The sequence below is a fragment of the Diabrotica virgifera genome, chromosome 5 (assembly GCF_917563875.1).
Source record: "Diabrotica virgifera virgifera chromosome 5, PGI_DIABVI_V3a".
Classification (NCBI taxonomy): domain Eukaryota; kingdom Metazoa; phylum Arthropoda; class Insecta; order Coleoptera; family Chrysomelidae; genus Diabrotica; species Diabrotica virgifera.
This window is the reverse complement of record NC_065447.1, coordinates 243110603-243130534: the sequence shown is the minus strand read 5'-3', so window position 1 is coordinate 243130534 and position 19932 is coordinate 243110603. Positions and strand designations below refer to the sequence as shown.

The 19932-nt window shown below is 31.7% G+C and overlaps 1 protein-coding gene across 2 annotated transcripts in view; it reads left to right on the top strand.

Moving 5' to 3' along the window:
• The window catches only part of LOC114325112 (high affinity copper uptake protein 1), a 193902-nt gene that overhangs the window by 149472 nt on the left and 24498 nt on the right, over positions 1 to 19932 (top strand). For both annotated transcript variants that reach the window (XM_050650964.1, XM_028273052.2), the window contains exon 5: positions 9932 to 10027. In XM_050650964.1, the coding sequence (XP_050506921.1) occupies positions 9932 to 10027 (96 nt within the window). The remainder of the gene's footprint in view (positions 1 to 9931; positions 10028 to 19932) is intronic.

Here is a 19932-nt window from a genome sequence, read left to right as displayed (position 1 = left end):
GCCACCTCTGTTTTACTAGAAACATTGAGTATATAAACAGTCTGACATAAGCGAAGAGCCGAGTGGATGAACGTCCTCATCTCGAACAATGTCTTATGGTTCCATAGCAGCTAGACTGGTCAGGACCGGCCTCCGTTCGGAATTCGTAACATTGCCCCGTCCTTAAGAGATGGTTATTCTTGGAACCTTGTCGGGACTTGAACCGAATGCTGGTATCGGCAATTGGACTCTCTTTTACATTACTTACAACTCCCAGTTGTATAAAGCAAGTGACGGTTTTCGCTCCGCGCCAGTAACTCAGCGATACAGACTAGTATCTGGACTTCGGTGTCTTTAAAGATTTCTTCCACCATATTTTAGACAACCCTTCAATCTAATTTGCGGCATTCTAGCTTTGGCATGGCTAACTTTTGCACGTTGGACCAACACGTGGTCTCCAATTGAAGTAATGCTTCCCATACATCTTTGTAGGTAGGTTAGTCATGGGCAGTATCTTTTGTTACCAGCTAAAAAAGGTAACGAGATGCATCTTGGAGTTCCAAAGCTTTTCCTGGAGCTGCCAATTGGCATTAAAGTTTTGCAACTCGACCAAACATTAATGTTGTTTTTAAAAAATATTATTGAAATTTAAATTAAAATAAATATTTGTAATTAGTTTTATGATAAATTATTAGACTGAATATAATGTGAATTATATAATTATGTTAATTTTGTATATTTTATCCAATGGATTTTAATTTTTTCATTTAATATTTTGTATTCGATCCTCCATGATATTTGCAAATACATTAAACATTATAATTTCTCCATAACATCACTGAAAAGCCTAATAGACTAGGGCGGATCTGTTTTGAGGTGGATGTGAGAGGTGGCATTCGGATTTTTGCAGATAAAGTTAGGTGACAACTTCAATAATTATAATTGACTTATGCTCCTTCTCAAATATGCCCGGAACATTAATAAAAAAAATTAAAATATTAAAAAATTTCACAAAATATCGATTTTTTCTACTTTCATTGCTTTAATTTTAAAACGATTCATTTTGGAACAAAGTCGTAGGAAAATAAAATAAACATAATTGAATTTTGTATAATATACGACTGCCTACTGGTTTAAAATGTCTTAAATTATTACCCTTTCTGCAAAATAGCAATAAATACAAAATAAGGGGGCAAAACCTGTTTTTATTCAATGTTTTTCAGTCACTTTGGTTGCACCTAGAACCTTCATAATTCGCTTACAAAATTATTACAACATACCGTCCACCAAATTTAATTAAAATGGACCTGATAGATTTTGCATAATAATTTTGAAAATTAATTTTTTTTTTAAGTTTAGATTTTTTAAAAACTTTCTGAACAAAAAGTAGACCATATAGAAGTTTGCTAATTTTTTTACATATAAAGAAGCGCTCTACCTATCTAATACACTTTACAGAATTAAAATCGGACTATTTAAGCGGCCTCAGCACTGTTTTTAAGTTATAAACAATTTTTTGGCTTATAAACAAATACAATGAGGACGTTTAAGTTGGCATAAATTCATTTTCTCGAGAATATGCGTCTCTGGAGATAAATTCCGAAACAGGTCGATTTTTATTTTTAAATTCTAATTTTTTGGTATATATATCATATACTAGTGACGTCATCCATCTAAGCGTGATGACGTAATCGATGATTTTTTTAAACGAGAATAGGTGCCGTGTGATAGCTCAATCGAAAGGCTATTCAATTTTGTATTCACTAATATAAACACTAACATAATTATTTATACAGGGTTTGAATTAAAACAAAAATTTTTGAATTAAATTAATTCCAATATTTAGATTACGTCATCACACCCAGATGGATGACGTCAATAGCATGATATTTATGCCAAAAAATATTAATTTAAAAATAAAAATCAATCTGTTTCGGGATTTACCTCCAGAGTCGCCCATTCTCAAGAAAATGAATTTATTTCAACTCAATCGTCCTCACTGTATTTTTTTATAAGCCAAAACATTGTTTATAACTTTAAAACAGTGCTGAGGCCGCTTAAATAATCCGATTTTAATTATGTAAAGTATATTAGATAGGTAGAGAGCCTCCTTATATGTAAAAAAATTAGCAAACTTCTAAATGGTCTACTTTTTATTTAGAAAGTTTTTAAAAAATTTGAACTTTTTTGAAAAAATTTAGATTGCAAAATTATTATGCAAAATCTATGAGGTCGATTTTAATGAAATTTGGTGGACGGTTAAGTATGTTATAAGAATGTCCTAAGCGAATCATGAAGGTTCTAAGTGCAACCAAAGTGGTTGAAAAACATTGAATAAAAACAGTCTTTTTTGCCCCCTTATTTTCTATTTATTGCTATTTTGCAGCAGGGGTAATAATTTAAGACATTTTAAACCAGTCGTATATTATACAAAATTCAATTATCTTTATTTTCTTTCCCTACTTTGTTCCAAAATGAATCGTTTTAAAGTTATAAGCAATGAAAGTAGAAAAAAATCGATATTTTTCGAAATTTTTAAATATTTAAATTTTTTTATTAATGTTTCGGGCCAATTTGAGAAGGAGCATAAGTCAATTATAATTATTGAAGTTGTCACCTAACTTTATCTGCAAAAATCCGAATGCCACCTCTCACATCCACCTCAAAACAGATCCGCCCTCGTCTATAAATAATTTTACGGATGATAGGATTGATTACCCGATCATCGATGAACTATGGAAAGCTCTATTTCTATTGGAAAGCTCTATTGAAAGCTGTTTAATTGAAGACACAGTATAAAGGTACGTCTCCATTACGTTGCTACTCCGTGCTCCGTGTAACTGCTCCACATGGTGGCGGTTTATATGTAGAGGAGCGCATTCCGTATCCAATGGAGCAGTTACACGGAGCTCGGAGCCCCAACTTATGGATACGTGCCTTATGAATGAAAAAAAAACGAGGAAACATATTGATTTATACACAAAACAAAATGTAAAGCGTAATAAAGAGGAAGATATTATTTATTTGAGTCTATATCATCTGCACTACGAGCGCCGTTAAGAGATTCGACGATCAATGTCTGCCTTATTTTGATAGTTTTCAATAACTCACAAACGGAATTTGCTTTATTTAACTCTGCTTCGTTGGTCTACATCGTTGTCCAGGATATTCTGAGCGTTCTTATATGCAACCACATCTCAAAAGCCTCTATAGACCAGTAAGGATCTGGGAAAAAACGTCTATTTTTGGATGTGAGAGGTGGCATTCGGATTTTTGCAGATAAAGTTGGGTGACACCTTCAGTAATAATAATTGACTTATGCTCCTTCTCAAATATGCCCGGAACATTAATAAAAAAATTTAAATATTTAAAAATTTCGAAAACATCAATTTTTTCTGCTTTCTTTGCTTATAACTTTAAAACGATTCGTTTTGGAACGAAGTCGTACAGAAATAAAATAAAGATAATTGAATTTTGTATGATATACGACTGGTAAAAAATGTCTTAATATATTACCTTTTCTGCAATATAGCAATAAATACAAAATAAGGGGGCAAAATAAGTCTGTTGTTATTCAATATTTTTTAACCACTTTGGTCGCACTTAGAACCTTAGTAATTCGCTTAGGAAATGCTTTGTAACATACTTAAATCGTGTACCAAATTTCATTAAAATCGACGTAAAAAATTTTGCATAATAAATTTGCAATCTAAATGTTTTTAAAAAAGTTCAAATTTTTTAAAATCTTTCTGAACAAAAAGTAGACCATTTAGAAGTTGGCTAATTTTTTTACATATAAAGAGGTGCTCTACCTATCTAATACACTTTACAGAATTAAAATCGGATTATTTAACCCTTAAACGCCCAAGGGTGCGTAAAAAATGTCCACCTAATGCGTATTCCCTTGTAACATATCTATTACGTTTTTAAAAATTTTTAAAAAAATTTTTATTGTTAAAAAGACAGCCCTTTATCAAATGCTATTTTGATTCTACCGATATTTTTGAAAATAAAAGTAATATCTTGAGTTAAATATGGGTGGGCATAAAAAGTACACCCTTGGTAAAACTTGTTACTAAAGGTTTCTATATAATTTCTCGTTGGTAGAAAGATAATCTATGTAATTATCGACGTATAATTACATAATCTACATGATTATCCGCCAATGAGGAGGTTGAAAGGAAGAATGTGGAGAAAATCGACAAATTTGAATTAGTGGTTTTTACTGGTATATTAATTTTGATGTACATTGTAATTTTGTTGTAAGGTTTGTAAATTGTTTATATTCATATTTTAGAAGATGCTGTGTTTATTAAGCATAAAGTTCTTAAGTTTAATCCATGTCCAACAACTCTCAATAAATATATTAGCTATTTTCGAGGTGGACAATTTTTACCCACCCTTGGGCGTACATGGAACCTAAAAAAGGTTGGGCGTTTAAGGGTTAAGGGGCCCCAGCAATGTTTTAAATTTATAAACAATTTTTTGGCTTATAAACAAATAGCTTTGTTTAATAATAAAAAAATTAATTTTTAGCATTGCAAATAATTAAAACCGGTATAATTTTACTTAAACTTTCAAATGCTGACAGCAGAATTGCTATTTTATTTTTTAATCAAACGTTATTCGTGTTCAAAAATTGCAATTTCTCGATTTTTTGAAAGTTCCACCGCGTTTATCTCGAAAACTATGCATCCTACGAAAAAACTTGTAAGAACATTTTTTGCTTAGAATTACCCAAGAAAGACAAAATGTTTTATTTTGCGAAAAATCGATTTTATGTAATTCCTCAAGTTCTTTATTTATAACAATCTTATCGACATCCGGATCAACTGTTACCCAAAAAATTCGTGTTCTACGGATCAAAATACATAAAAAAAACTTGGGTAAGTCCATCTAAATAAAGGAGCCCGTAGCACCCCCTCCTAGCCACAGCACTAATTTGGTTATAAGCCAAAAAATTGTTTATATCTTTAAAACATTGCTGAGGCTGCTTAAATAATCCGATTTCAATTCGGTAAAGTGCATTACATAGGTGGAGTACTTCTTTATATGTAAAAAATTGCCAAATCTTTGTCAGTTTTGTTTGCAAGAAAATGTTCTAGTTTTTGTTGTGCAAGATTTTAAAAAATTTTAATTTTTTAAAAAAAGTTTAGATTGCAAAATTATTATGCAAAATCTAGTAAGTCAATTTTAATGAAATTTGGTGTACGGTTTTAGCACATTACAAACATTTTCTAAGCGAATTAGGAAGGTTCCAAGTATAACCTAAGTGATGGAAAATCATTGAATAAGGACAGGCTTGTTTTGCCCCCTTATTTTATATTTATTGCTATTTTGAAGCAAGGGTGATAAATTAAGACATTTTTAACCAATCACATCTGATAGAAAATTTAATTATCTTTGTTTTATTCCTATAGGACTTTGTTCTAAAATGAATAGTTTTTAAGTTATAAGCAAAAAAAGTAGAAAAAAAAACGAAATTTTTTGAAATTTTTAAATATTTTATTTTTTTTATTTATGTTCCGGCCATATTTGAGAAGGAGCATAAATCAATTATTATTAACGAAGTTATCACCTAACTTTATCAGCAAAAATCTGAATGCCAACTCTCGCATCCACCTAAAAACAGATCCTTACTGGTCTATCTAAGCGATTGATCGTATCAGCCTTTAGAAGAGTATCCAGGTCTGGATTATATGTAACAACACTGACCAATTATAGCATTACAGCATTTTAATTTAAATATTGTATTTGATGACTTTTTGAATTTGAAATTTTGAGAACCTTGTGAAGTTTCAAAATTTTATGTAGAAAATGTAACTTTTAGTTAGTTTTATTTATTATATGTTTTATGTATATTATAAGTAAACTTCCATACTCATAGAACATTGAAAATTCAGTCTATAGCATCTTCGTTGGCAAATCGTCGGCCACCAGAAGAATCTGAGTAAATCACTATTCGTTCTATATTCTCTTCTATGAGGTTTTCGAAAACCCACTTTGGTCTATTTACGTTTTCTTTATGGCTCCTTTAACAAAAAACTGTTCTATTCAAGAGCCTTTATTTATAAAAAATCTTATACCTGGTTGCACCAACAGTGTATAAGCTGAGCTGGGCTAAGGTGGAGCTTAACATTCATTTGTTTGTGCAAAAAGGCATAATAGTCTAGTAAAATAAGATTACACTACATGTAAATCAAAATGTAAATTCGTACAGGTTGGAACAAATTTTATATCAAAGTTTAGGTGAGTACAAAAGATATTTTCAAGAAAGTATCCAAATCATATAAGCGGATCATTGCTTAAATAATTAAGGGGTCATTTTTGCACAATATTTACTTTTTTAACCGCTGAGGTAATTTATATTTTAATGAGGGTTTTTAGGGTTTTTTTTCTACGAAGCTGAAGGACAAATCTTTCACTTAAGACTTACTAAATTAAATTTGACCCCTATTTATTTAAATAATTATATATAAAATTTAAAAATCAAATTTGCAAAAAAATATTTTTTGCGTTTTAAATAAACACTATAAATTATTTTATTTAATAGGAGAAGTTGCGCTATGTTACCAGTATTAAGCAAAAAAAATTGGTTAAAAAATATTTAATAATTTATGAGATATTTAATTTGTTTATCAAATGTTACTATATTTTCAATTGCAAAAACGCGGTTGTTACCAAAAGAATATAAACCTGTTTAAAATCTCATCACTTTTATTTTTATATATGTTTTCGATAAATGTACTGATAAATTCAAATTTCAATTTAAATCCCCTCTAAAATGACATTTGAAAATTGTTCTAATTTGTTTTTTTGAATAAAGTCGCGGGTATTAAACATTTTGAAATTCTGTTCCAATAATCAAGTTCCTGGGAATTTTTCACTAATTAACAAATTTTTTTTGTCGTTTTATCTTCTTTTTTTCCTTATAGTAAAAGATATAGTTTTGATTATAGAGGGGGTTACATTAAGAATGTCCAATCTCTGAGTTGTCGATTCTAGGACCTCAAAATATAATGAATTAACCAAAATCACTTAAATAAAATATGGCTCCTTATTGAGTTACAGGGTGTTTTATTTAAAAATTTAAAAATTATTTTTGCTCAATATTTTAAAACCATTTGACGTATCCTTTTCATACTTGGTAGAAAGTGTAGGTACTCTACACACTATGAAAGTATGTTAAATACAGGTTTCCGGCTATTACCAGAGGTGTATTACAGGGGAAAGCAAATGGTTGACTCTTTCCAAATTCTACGTCACTGGCGAAATTGCCATTTTAGTGCAATTTTTAGATTCTCCAATAATCTCTATGTAAATAACTTACTCTTCACTCGTAACGATAAAGTCATTAGTTTTCGAGATATTTGCAGTTAAACATGTAACGGCACAGTTATTTTGATTAATATTTTGTGCCGCTTAATTTCTAATTTCAAATATAACGAATGCTAATGATTTTATCGTTAAGACTGAAGAGTATTTTATTCACTCTTAACGATAAAATCATTAGTTTTCGAGATATTTGCAACTAAAAATTAAGCGGCACAATATATTAACCAAAATAACTAAATATAAAATAACTGTGCCGTTACATGTTTAACTGCAAATATCTCGAAAACTAATGACTTTATCGTTACGAGTAAACAGAATGTTATTTACATAGAGAGTATTGGAGAATCTAAAAATTGTGCTCAAATGGCAATTTCACCAGTGACGTAGAATTTGGGAAGGGTCAACCATTTACTGTCCCCTGTCGTACGCCTCTGGTAATAGCCGGAAACTTGTATTTAACATAATTTCATAGGGTATACTTACAGTATTTACACTTTCTACCATGTATGAAAAGGATACATCAAATAGTTTTAAAATACTGAGCAAAAATATATTTTTTTAATTTTTAAATAAAACACCTTTCTAAACATCTAGAATCTACAACTCAGAGATAGGACATTCTTAATGAAACCCCCTCTATAAGCAAAACTATATCTTTTACTATAAGAAAGAAAAGAAGAAGAAAAAATTTGGTAATTACTGAAAAATTCCCAGAAACCAGATTATCGGAACAGCATTTCAAAATGTTTAATCCCCGCGACGTTACTAAAAAAACAAATTATAAACAAATTAGAACAATTTTCAAATGTCATTTTAGAGGGGAGTTAAATTGAAATTTGAATTTATCAGTACATTTATCGAAAACATACATAAAAATAAAAGTAATGAGATTTTAAACAGGTTTATATTCTTTTGGTAACAACCGCGTTTTTGCAATTGAAAATATAGTAACATTTAATAAACAAATTAAATATCTCATAAATTATTAAATATTTTTTAACCAATGTTTTTAAATAAATAGAATAATTTATAATAAAAATGTATACCATTTTAGAAAATAATTTATATTGCTTATTTAAAACGCAAAAATATTTTTTTGCAAATTTGATTTTTAAATTTTGTATATAATTATTTATACAGGGTGTAACAAAAATACAGATCATAAATTGAATCACATATTCTGGGACCAAAAATAGTTCGATTTAACCTAACTTACCTTAGTACAAATATGCACACAAAAAAAGTTACAGCCCTTTGAAGTTACAAAATGAAAATCGATTTTTTCCGATATATCGAAAACTATTAGAGATTATTTAATGAAAATGGACATGTGGTATTATTATGGCATGAATATCCTAAAAAGAAATTATATTGAAATTTGTGCAGCCCATAAAAATTTTATGGGGGTTTGGTTCCCTTAAACCCCCCAAACTTTTATGTGCGTCCCAATTAAATTATTTTTGTAGTACCATTAGTTAAACACAATGTTTTTAAATTTTTTTTGCCTCTTAGTACTTTTTCGATAAACCAGTTTTAATAGAGATGCAGCTTCTTTTTTAATATGTTTACATAAAAATTTTATGGGGGTTTTGTGCTTTTAAACCCTCCAAATGTTTGTGTACGTTCCAATTAAACTATTATTTCTGTACCATTAGTTTAACACAGTGTTTTTAAAACTTTTTTGCCTCGTAGTATTTTTCAGATAAGACACCTTTTATCGAGATGTGGCTTCTTTTTTAATATGGTTCAAAGTATACCTCCAACTGTAATTTATAAATAAATTTTCATATTATTACCAAGTCTCTAAAATCGTACTTAACAGTACACAAATGTGGTGGATTTGACAAAATATTCAAAATATCTCAAACAAAACTAACTTTTCGAAAAAGTACTAAGAGGCAAAAAAGTTTTAAAAACATTGTGTTTAACTAATTGTGCCACAATGATAATTTAATTGGAACGTACACAAAAGTTTGGGGGGGTTTAAGGGAACAAAACCCCCATAAAATTTTTATGGGGTACACAAATTTCACTACAATTTTTTTTTAGATGTTCCTATCATAAGAATGTCACATGTCCGTTTTAAATAAGAAACCTCAAACAGTGTTCGATCTATTGAAAAAAATCGGATTTTTATTTTGTAACTTCAAAGGGCTGTAACTTTTCTTGGGTGCACATTTGTACTAAGGTAAGTTAGGTTCAATTGAACTATTTTTGGTCCCAGAATGTGTGATTTAATTTATGACCTGTATTTTTGTTACACCCTGTATAAATAGGGGTCAAATTTAATTTAGTAAGTCTTAAGTGAAAGATTTGTCCTTTAGCTTCGTAGAAAAAAACCCTAAAGACCCTCATTAAAATGTAAATTACCTCGCAGCGGTTAGAAAAGTAAATATTGTGCAAGAATTACCCCTGTTTAATTATTTAAACAATGATCCCCTCATATGATTTGGATACTTTTTTGAAAATATCTTTTGTATTCGCCTAAACTTTGATATAAAATTTATTTCAACCTGTACGGAATTACATTTTGATTTTTTTTTATTTTATTAGAGTATAATACATTATTTGGTTGTTGAAAACTATGCATTGTATATAACAATTTTCTTATTTCTAGGGAATATTTGTTTTGGAAAACCTACAACTCTTTACAGTATAGGGCAGTTTCGCTTCCAGATAAAAATGCCACCCCCGAGGAGCCTCAAGTAGTTCAGTAAGTATGTCTTTCAGTTTAACAAGGTTTATTAACATTTCCTTACAAATCCATTGCACATCATCAAATCTTGATGTTGTCATTTTCGCACAACGTTGTCAAATTCTCGAGATAGTAGATAATGTAAGGAATTATGAAGTAATAAAAATGTAAGGTTATTGTTAGTCAATTTTAACGGCAAAAATGAATGCATTATAATAAATACTTGGTATTATTAATTTTATATACAAGGGAAAGTTGTACTCAATAAAATATCCAAAATTAGTCATGTTTTTTATCTTTTAAAGCCCTTACATTGGAAATATTTAACTTGAAAGTTGCTACACTCCGGAACACAAAATTTACCATTTCATGTTTCAGTGACTCTCGATTACTTCGTCTTTGATAACGAATTAGGTTAACCGCAAATTCAAAGCTTACTAAAAGGTATTTAATCCTATTAATGCCATCGGTACATAATTCGCAAATATTGTACGGTTATCCCTACTTTTTCTGTCTTTACACGGCAAATTACGTGTAGTAAAATTCACACTGGTATGGATATGTAAACATTACTAGAATGTCATTCTACTTGACAATATCATCATTAACTTTAAAGAGATGGCTTTTGAATGTTCTTGGATAACTGTTATTTGTATAATTGCAAATTATTAATTCAGTTAATAAATGTGATAATTTTTTCACAACTATGTATTCACTGATTGTAATAATTGATATGTACAACAAAGACTAAAACTCAATCGAGAAAAGAGGAAAAGTGCTAAAGTGATTTTTTAATAATACCTATATTGTTACTATGGAACGCTTACAATTTTGAACACTTGATGGATTCGACCGTTACTTGATGGAAGTTCATTTTATCTCACAATAAAACACTGAAAAACGTTTGTTTTCTATACTTCCACAAAATTTATTACAACTATGTTATTACTACAGCTGTTTCGGGAAAGTGCCTTTCTCAAGTGATATATTTTACAATGTGTTTGTCTTTTTAAGTCTTTAACTGAAGAGGTTGAGGAGTGGGGAGCTGTTTTTCTCGAGTTGGTCATTCAGAATTATATCTGTATTTTTCAATTTATTAATTTCCATTGATTCTAAAAGTGATAGCTTAAGGCCTTTATTTTGAATATGTAGAATTTGAAACTCTTCATTGAAAGAATGATTATGATCTAGAAGGTGAAGTGCGTATATAGAAGTGTCTGTTTTTCTATTGTTGAAAGCCCTTTTGTGTTCTGCTATCCGTTTGTCAAAAATTCTGCCAGTTTGACCGATGTAAGTTTTCGGACAGTCACCACAAGTTAGTTTGTACACACCACTATGTAGTTGCTTTCTCTTTCGGCTTTTATTGTTTTTAATATGTTTGCTTAAGTTGTTGTTAGTTCTGAAAGCTGGTGTTATTCCTTTCTTTTTTATGTATCTGGCTATTTTTGTTGTTATTTTGCCAGTATATGTGAGAGAGCAGAAGGTACTGGGTTTTTTCTGTGGTGGTGGATACACTAATTTCAAGGCTTTCTTATGGAGTTTTTGGTTTAAAATGTTGTTAACTGTTTGTTCGTTATAGCCATTGTTTACTGCTATTTGTCTAATGATATTTAGTTCTGTCTCGAAGTTATTTTTTGTCATAGGAATTTCTGTCAGTCTATGTATCATGCTATGGTAGGCTGCTAATTTGTGTTGTGTAGGATGGGATGATGAATTGTGTATAGTTGTGTCAGTATGGGTAGGTTTATGATATACGGAGAACTCATGTTTGTTGTGTAGTCTGGTAATCGTTACATCTAGAAAGTTTATGGAATTATTCTGTTCTGTTTCTATTGTGAACTCAATATTACTATGAAGTGAATTAATGTATGATAGAAATTGGTCAAGTTGTCCTTTGGAATGACCAACTCGAGACAAATAGCTCCCCACTCCTCAACCTCTTCAGTTAAAGACTTATAAAGACAAACACATTGTAAAATATATCACTTGAGAAAGGCACTTTGCCGAAACAGCTGTAGTAATAACATAGTTGTAATAAATTTTGTGGAAGTATAGAAAACAAACGTTTTTCAGTGTTTTATTGTGAGATAATTTTGAACACCTTTAACAACAAAATACTTGGATCACAGAATATATCCTGATGTATTCTCTGCTTGGATCTTCCACACATAATAAACAAGAAATATATTTTTATTAAGTTCACGTCTTAAATCAATTATTTATCAAATACACTATCAATTTATTTAATCAACAACTCAAAATATTCCCGATGCCATGTCAAATATTTAAAACTGTCAGTGTCTTGTCATCATATTCTATTTGACTCAGTGCGTTGTATGACAAAGATAGCGAATGTTCGATTTGGAACATGGACATGGTGTCCATTTTTTTCGAATCCTGAGAAAACTAATAAATATTTTTAAAAAACTTAAACGCAGAATGAAAGACTAAATTATTATCGAGGGCCGAAAGTCCCTTAGAATAAATAAAAAGTTTCTTTTGAATGAGATATTTGAAATTAAAAATCACACTACATTTTCTCTTAGTTTTTCACCCCTGTAACTTATTAAAATAAACATAGAAGTTTTCAGGGACTTTCGGCCCTCGGTAAGAACGTAATCTTTCATTCTGCGTTTAAATTTTTCAAAAATACTTACTAGTTTTCTCAGGATTCGAAAAAAAATTAATCCCCATTTAAATACCATTGCAGCCGAAAATACGTACTAATACCCATAAGAATAACCTTTTATTCCGACAACATATCTACATGTTCACCCTTGAAAACACTATCTTTTGCACTATTTACGTAGACAAATGACTTCTTTTTCTTCTAGTGCCGACTCCACTAATGAAAGTTGGCTATAACCATTGCAAATTCGTCTCTATCTTCTGCTTTTCTTAAAAGTGACTGTGTATTTAACCCGGTCCAGAACGAATATTTTTCAGTCAGGATACTTATGGTCCACCAGGACCCCTTTTTCCTTCGATCTTACCCTTATTATTTCTAAGTATGTACCCCAAATATGCTGTCTTTCTCCTTTACTCTCTCTCTCTCTTGTTGTTTCCCCATTACTGAGGATCGTGATTTCTTCCAATATTCCTAACAATGTTTCTCCATTGGTCTCTATCTTCAGCTGCTCTAAGAGCTTCGCAGAATGAGTTTCCAGTTGAATTCTTTATTTGGTCGGACCATCTAGTTGGTGATCGTCCTCTTGATCTTCTCCCTGGAACGTTTCCAGAAACAATTAATCTCTCCAAACTGTCGTCACCTCTGCGAACCACGTGACCAAAGAATTGCAGTATTCGTTGCAGACATATTGTGGACAACCTTTTTTTAATCTTGAGTTGGTTTAGAATGGAAACGTTTGTCCTATGAGCTGTCCAAGGTATGCGTAGCATTCTTCTCCAGCACCAATCTCAAAGGCATCAATTTTTTGGCGCTCGCATGCGCGAAGAGTCCAAGTCTCTGCTCAGTATAGAAATATTGAGAATACAAGCGCATTCACCAGTCTCATCTTAATATTTTGAGAGATAGATCTGTCTTTCCAAACTTTAGTTAAGCGACTCATCGCATTTTTGCCATACCAATACGTCTCCGAACTTCTGCTTCACAGTTACCATCTTTAGTTATACTAGACCCGAGATAGACAAAGGTGTTACCTATCTGATATTCTTGTAACATGTTAGTAGTCAGTTTAATAGTGTCGAATCTGTCGACCACCATTATTTTTGTCTTAGTTTTATTGATTTTTAGACCAACTTTCTTGCTTTCGTACTCAACTCTTCGCAGGAGATCAAACATTTCCTACTCATTTGCTGCTATAAGTATAGTGTCATCAGCAAATCTTAAATTGGAGATTTTTCTACCAGCTTCTGTTACTCCACCGGCCCATCCTTCTAAAACCATCCTCATGATATGTTCACTATAAATGTTAAATAAGTCAGGTGACAACACGCATCCTTGTCTAACACCTCTCTCGGTCTTGAATTGGTTTGAGAACTTATGATCTACATAGTCGTACTGTCGCTATATTGGACTGGTACAGATTTTTAATAAGTGTCACCAGGTGCATTGGTGCACCCATTTCTATTAAAATTGACCACAGATTTATCCAGCTTACACAATCAAATGCCTTTTGGTAGTCAACGAAGCATATAATCATAGGTACTTGAAATTCTCTAGACTTTTCAATGAGTTGTCTCAGGTTCAGGATTTGTTCCCTTGCACCTTTACCCTTTACAAACAACGCTTGTTCCTGAGGTATTTGGTAATGTAGATAGGTTTTTAATCTGTTTTTGATGATGTGTAACAAGATTTTACTAGCATGTGTTATTACTGTTATTAGTGACAGTGTGCGGTAGTTTTCACATCTGGTAGTAGTTCTTTTTTTGTGTAGCGGGATATAAATTGAGGTACACCAATCAGATGGCCATTTTCCTGAATTCCAAACAGCGACACAGATAGAATGGATGATATGTAATCCTTTGTCACCTACTAACTGTAGTATTTCACATGGTATTGAATCAATGCCTGGGGATTTATTTCTCTTTAGTGATTTAATTGCATCTTTGACTTCAGCGAGTAAGACAGTAGGTTCTCTAGGGTAGTCAGAGGTCCACTGATTTTCTGCTGATATCTCGTTATTTTTATATAGTTCGCCACAGTAGTTTCGCCATGTTTCCAGTATTTCGTCAGTATCGGTCTTTAGATTACCTTCCTTATCTATTACAGACCACGTTTGAGGTTTAAATTCTCTGGTAAGGAGTTTGATCTTCTGGAATAAATCCCTCGGTTCATTTCGACAGCCATGTTCCTCTATCTCTCTGCATATTTGAGAGATGTAATCAGCTTTGTCTTTGCGGCACTATTTTCTGATTTCTTTCGATAACGCTCTGTATTCATCGTTTGTTCCGTATCTAGTTTTATGTTCTTTTCTGCGTTGAGTCACAGTCCACGTATTATCGAATATCCTTGGCTTACGGCCAGTGGAAACCGCTGCCTCACAGTCTTTTGCAGCATCGATTACCTTATCTTTGAGATAGATCCAAGTGCTCTCAGGGTCACTATCTACTTGGTCTAAAGAAAGAGCTTCTTCTAGGTTTTGTTGGAAGTCACTAATTTTTGATGGATTTAGAGACATGACTTTTCTCTGGGGTCTTCTTTTGGGGACTTTAAAATGAAGTCGAACGTTCAATACCAGGAGTTGATGATCGCTTCCACAGTCTGCGCCAGGATATGTTTTACAATTGATGGCTGACGACTTCCATCTTGATCTTATTAGGATGTGGTCTATTTGATTTCTTGTTCGCCCATCTGGGCTGCGCCATGTGTATAATCTCCGTGGGTGATGTTGATATAACGTGTTTGTAATTATAAGATGTTGTTCTACACAGAACTCCACTAGACGGTCGCCATTCTCATTTCTCTGTCCCAGTCCATTTTTGCCCAGCACTCGTTCAATATTTTCATTAGATGACCCCACTTTGGCGTTAAAATCTCCTAAAATTATGATGAGTTCACGATTCAGAATAGCGCGAACAGTTTCTTCTAGGCGACCATAGAACCTGTTGATGTCTTCTTCTTGTGCAGCTGTTATAGGAGCGTATACTTGGACAACGTGTAGTGTATTGGTGGATATTCTCATTTTATGGGATATTATTCTGTCATCAATAGTATTATATCCAGTTACGCAGTCGTTATGTTTAAAGGGTACAATTATTGCGACTCCATTTGTACTTTTGTTATCTGGGCTTGAAAAATAGACGACGTTGCCAGCAGTTGTGTTAAAATGTCCTTTACCTCTCCAGTGAGTTTCTGAAAGTCCCAGTATCGAAAGATTGTGGTCTGCCATTTATTTTTCAATTATGTGTAACTTTCCAGGGTTTTGGATCAGTCCTTGGACGTTCCATGTACCAATAGGGAACTTGCATAAATTTTTAAATTCGAAAAAAATGTTATAAATCACAACAGAACATAATTTAAAACATGCATCAAAGATAAAAAAGTTTTGTTTGTCTTTCGTTTGGCCCCCTAAAGACGATTAAAAATTCAAATTAAAACAGGTGGTCCAAAACGCGTCGTGACGTCACTCAGTTTTACGTTTAGATTTTTCCAATAAAGTAAACAAAATTTTAAATTAGACGTTATAAACGTCAGTAGAAAATACATTTATGTGACGTCACAAGTGTTTTTGATCGTTTGAACTATTCATAGAAAATTTGTACTTTTACAAAATGGTTTTATTTTCAATAGTAAACCTTCGTTCCTTTCCTTCAAAAACAGTATAAAACTTCAAGTTTAACAAACTGGTATATATTATTACAATGACATACGATATATGTCATTAGAATATAAATATTTTTGACTTATTCCACGACGATTAGCTGGCCAAATACCCAAGTAGGTGGAGGCCAATAAACTAAAGAAGAAGAAGAAAAATATACCTAAATATAAGGTTGTGTCTAGGTATACTATATTATTACAATGACATACGATATATGTCATTAGAATATAAATATTTTTGACTTATTCCACGACGATGATCTGGCCAAATACCCTAGTAGGTGGAGGCCAATAAACTAAAGAAGAAGAAGAAGAATATACCTAAATATAAGGTTGTGTCTAGGTATACGCTAACGTGTAAGTGTCAGTGATTTCTTATTTTTTATTTGTTTAGTGTTTGTTTTTAACTTAACTATGGAGTGTGGGCAATAATTATTTAGTTCTTTTATTGAGTTTAAGAACATTTTAAAACAGTACGAAAAAGATAAGAGACTATAAATTAATATATATTTTTTTAGTTATAAATGAAATAGTATTACCGTCCAAGTTTAAAATAAAAGGAAGACCTAAAGCTTTCACAATAATAATTAACTTGTTCTGAAGCTATTATCTTTGTGGCATTTTTGTAATCAACTATTCTAAATGGAATCTAAGCCACAATTATTTAACTAAAAAATTGATTTTATTAACGTTTTGACATCTAAACCGGATGTCGTTGTCAAAATACAAAATATTATTAAATTAAACAAAAATGTTGTTGCTTAGTAAAACATTTTTTCTAATAATTTATTTAATCTGGCTAATTTTTGTATTTTGACAATGACATCCGATTTGGACGTCGAAACGTTAATAAAATAATTTTTTAGTTTAATTGTGGCTTATTTTGCATTTAGAATAGTTGATTATAATAATTCACTTACGTATAAAAATTATTTTAACAATATTTTGTACCTACATGTCATGTCAACTAAATACTTATAATTATTTTGCTAACCTAAATATATAGTTTTATATATATACATTGATTTATTACAATTAAGTTTGAAACATCTGAAAAGTTCTGGTTCCCTTCCCTTAACAAATATTTTTCTATCAAACAAACACTAAACATATCAAAATAGCATGTACCAAAATATATAGTCACTGCGCAAGCTAAATAATGACGTCACTGGCTTGATGAAGTTTAATTCGAGTCTACCTAACTTTTTTATTTGCGTACACGTTAGCGTGTACCTAGACACAGCGAAATATAACCATAATCAAAACTAATGCAAAACTATGTGACGTCACGGGCCGTTTGAACTATTTTATACCGCAGAAGACTTTAAATATGTATTTCTAAGTTATTACGAGTTTTTGAAGCGTGAAATTTTGGAAATCTCATTTTTAAACAAAACTGAACATTATTATCTAATAAAAAAAATGTGCAAGTTCCCTATTCGCTGACATTTTCTGAAATTGAACGAAAATTTGGATTCAGTCTCACAATTTCTGTCAGGTGCCTGGTCCCTCACACCTTGGCAGCCGGTAGCAAATTTCACACCATCCGACCCGGAACATTTCACACCGAGCGTGAGTCGGGTCGCTACACATTCCATCTTCACTTACTGAAATTGTCATCGTTATGGGAAGAAATTCTCTTAGGAAAATAGTGCAGCGGTTTCCCTTTGCTTTCTGCACCGCTGTATGTGTGCCGTTTCTGTGGCTATCATTCTCGCCGTATGGTCAGTTTTGTAACAGCCAGCTGCCACTGTCCAACCTATCACCATGTCTGGCTACCCTCACTTAGTTTAGCCTGCAGACCAATGCAGTTGCCCGGGATGTGGCATGTGGAGCCATAAGTGAGAGTTGAGTGCCTTATGAGGACCAGTTATCAAAAAACAATCTCCCGTCGATGACGTTTGATGTGGTCGTTCCAATAAAAGGTGCTACCTCTATAACACACTCTTACACCCCTTTCTCCTTTTAATGGTGGTCAAAAGTTCTCTGTCTCTTCCCATTCTGTGAAACACCATTTCGTTTGCAATATGATCGGTCCATGATATTTTCAAAGTTCTCCTAAAAAGTCATATCTCAAATGATTCCAGCTTTCTCATTAAGTCAACATTAACAGTCCAGCACCATAAAAAAGAATAGAGTGGATATAACATTTTACCATCCGATATCGGATTTGCAGATTGAGTCTTTGGTTATTCAGAAATTTCATCATCTTAAAAAAGTTGCTCTTGATTGCTCTATTCTTGATCGAATTTCTGATATCGGATTTAGATCTTCCATAATCCACAATCCAGACCTCTAAGTATTAAATTTTGTCCACTTGTTCAATATCTTCATTTTTTATCTGGATCCTTGTTATGTTAGCCATCATTACATGCTAGTTGAATAATATACTATTTACTATTGCCATATATGGTTTATTTATCATAAAAAATAATACCTAATTGAATAAAATTTTATTTTTCGGTACTTATAAATAAAGTATATTTTGAGGAATATTTTATTTTAGAATTTTAGTCAAAAGATCGCAAAACAACTATTTTACCTTTATAAAAATATTAACTCAAGCGTCAGATTCACTGATAATCACTTTTATCGCATGAATTTGGTTAAATATTAATATCTGTCTGGTATTTACATCTTTTTATCGCACATGGTAATTATAATGATAATTAATTGTTAATAAAGGTTCATTTTATTATATTATGGACAAATACGCAGTCAAAACAATAATACCAGCGGAAGAGTCAAATGGAATGAGAATGACTCCACGGAATACTTAACATACCGATGCAGTTACTGTTTTATATGCAAACTTGTGTTAGACATTACAGAAGAGCCATAATGAATTGTAACAATAATTATAGACTACAGGCCCATGTCAAAAATGGATGGGTCATATGAACCACCAGGTGACGTATATAGGACGATATAAGAGCATAAAATAATAAGATTCAGCACTATGCCGTCACTTGTAAGCAGTCTAACTGAGTGCTGGTGAGAATTCAAAAGTGCAGGTAGAGTGGGTACATTTTGGTGATATATTTTTGTACGGCATTTTTACCATCGATAGACCCATGAAAAATAATAAGAAAGCGCGCAGTGCCGTAAAAAAATGGTGAACCACAAAGTTGGTAATTTTTTTTGATTTTCTGACAATTTCCAGGGTAAATTTGGTCATTTCATTCTGTACGGCATCAGTTTCATACTGTTTCAATACAACTTACAACTTCTAATCCATTATTCCGCAACGCCGTACAAAAATCATGCGACAAGGGGAAAAAATCGAGGGTTGCAATCTCCTCTCTTTCCGTGGTCCTGGGGGTGAGTTGAAACAACATAAAAATAATTTATTTTGAAAGTATTTTATGCATAGATAACATTATTTTACATGCCGTACATTTTCGTTGGTCCAAAGGTTTGTAGGGATAAAAAAGCTCAAGGAAAAATCCACAGAATGAAATGTAAGAAAAATCCATATAACGAAATGTAAGGTGAAATTTATGACGATATTTTTTTATACGGCATTTAGATAGTTCATTTGTACTTAATGCAATAATTTATAAAAAGTTAACGCCGTACAAATCTGAAAATTCATATTGAGAAAAAGTAATAAAAATATTAAATAAATATAATTTACATT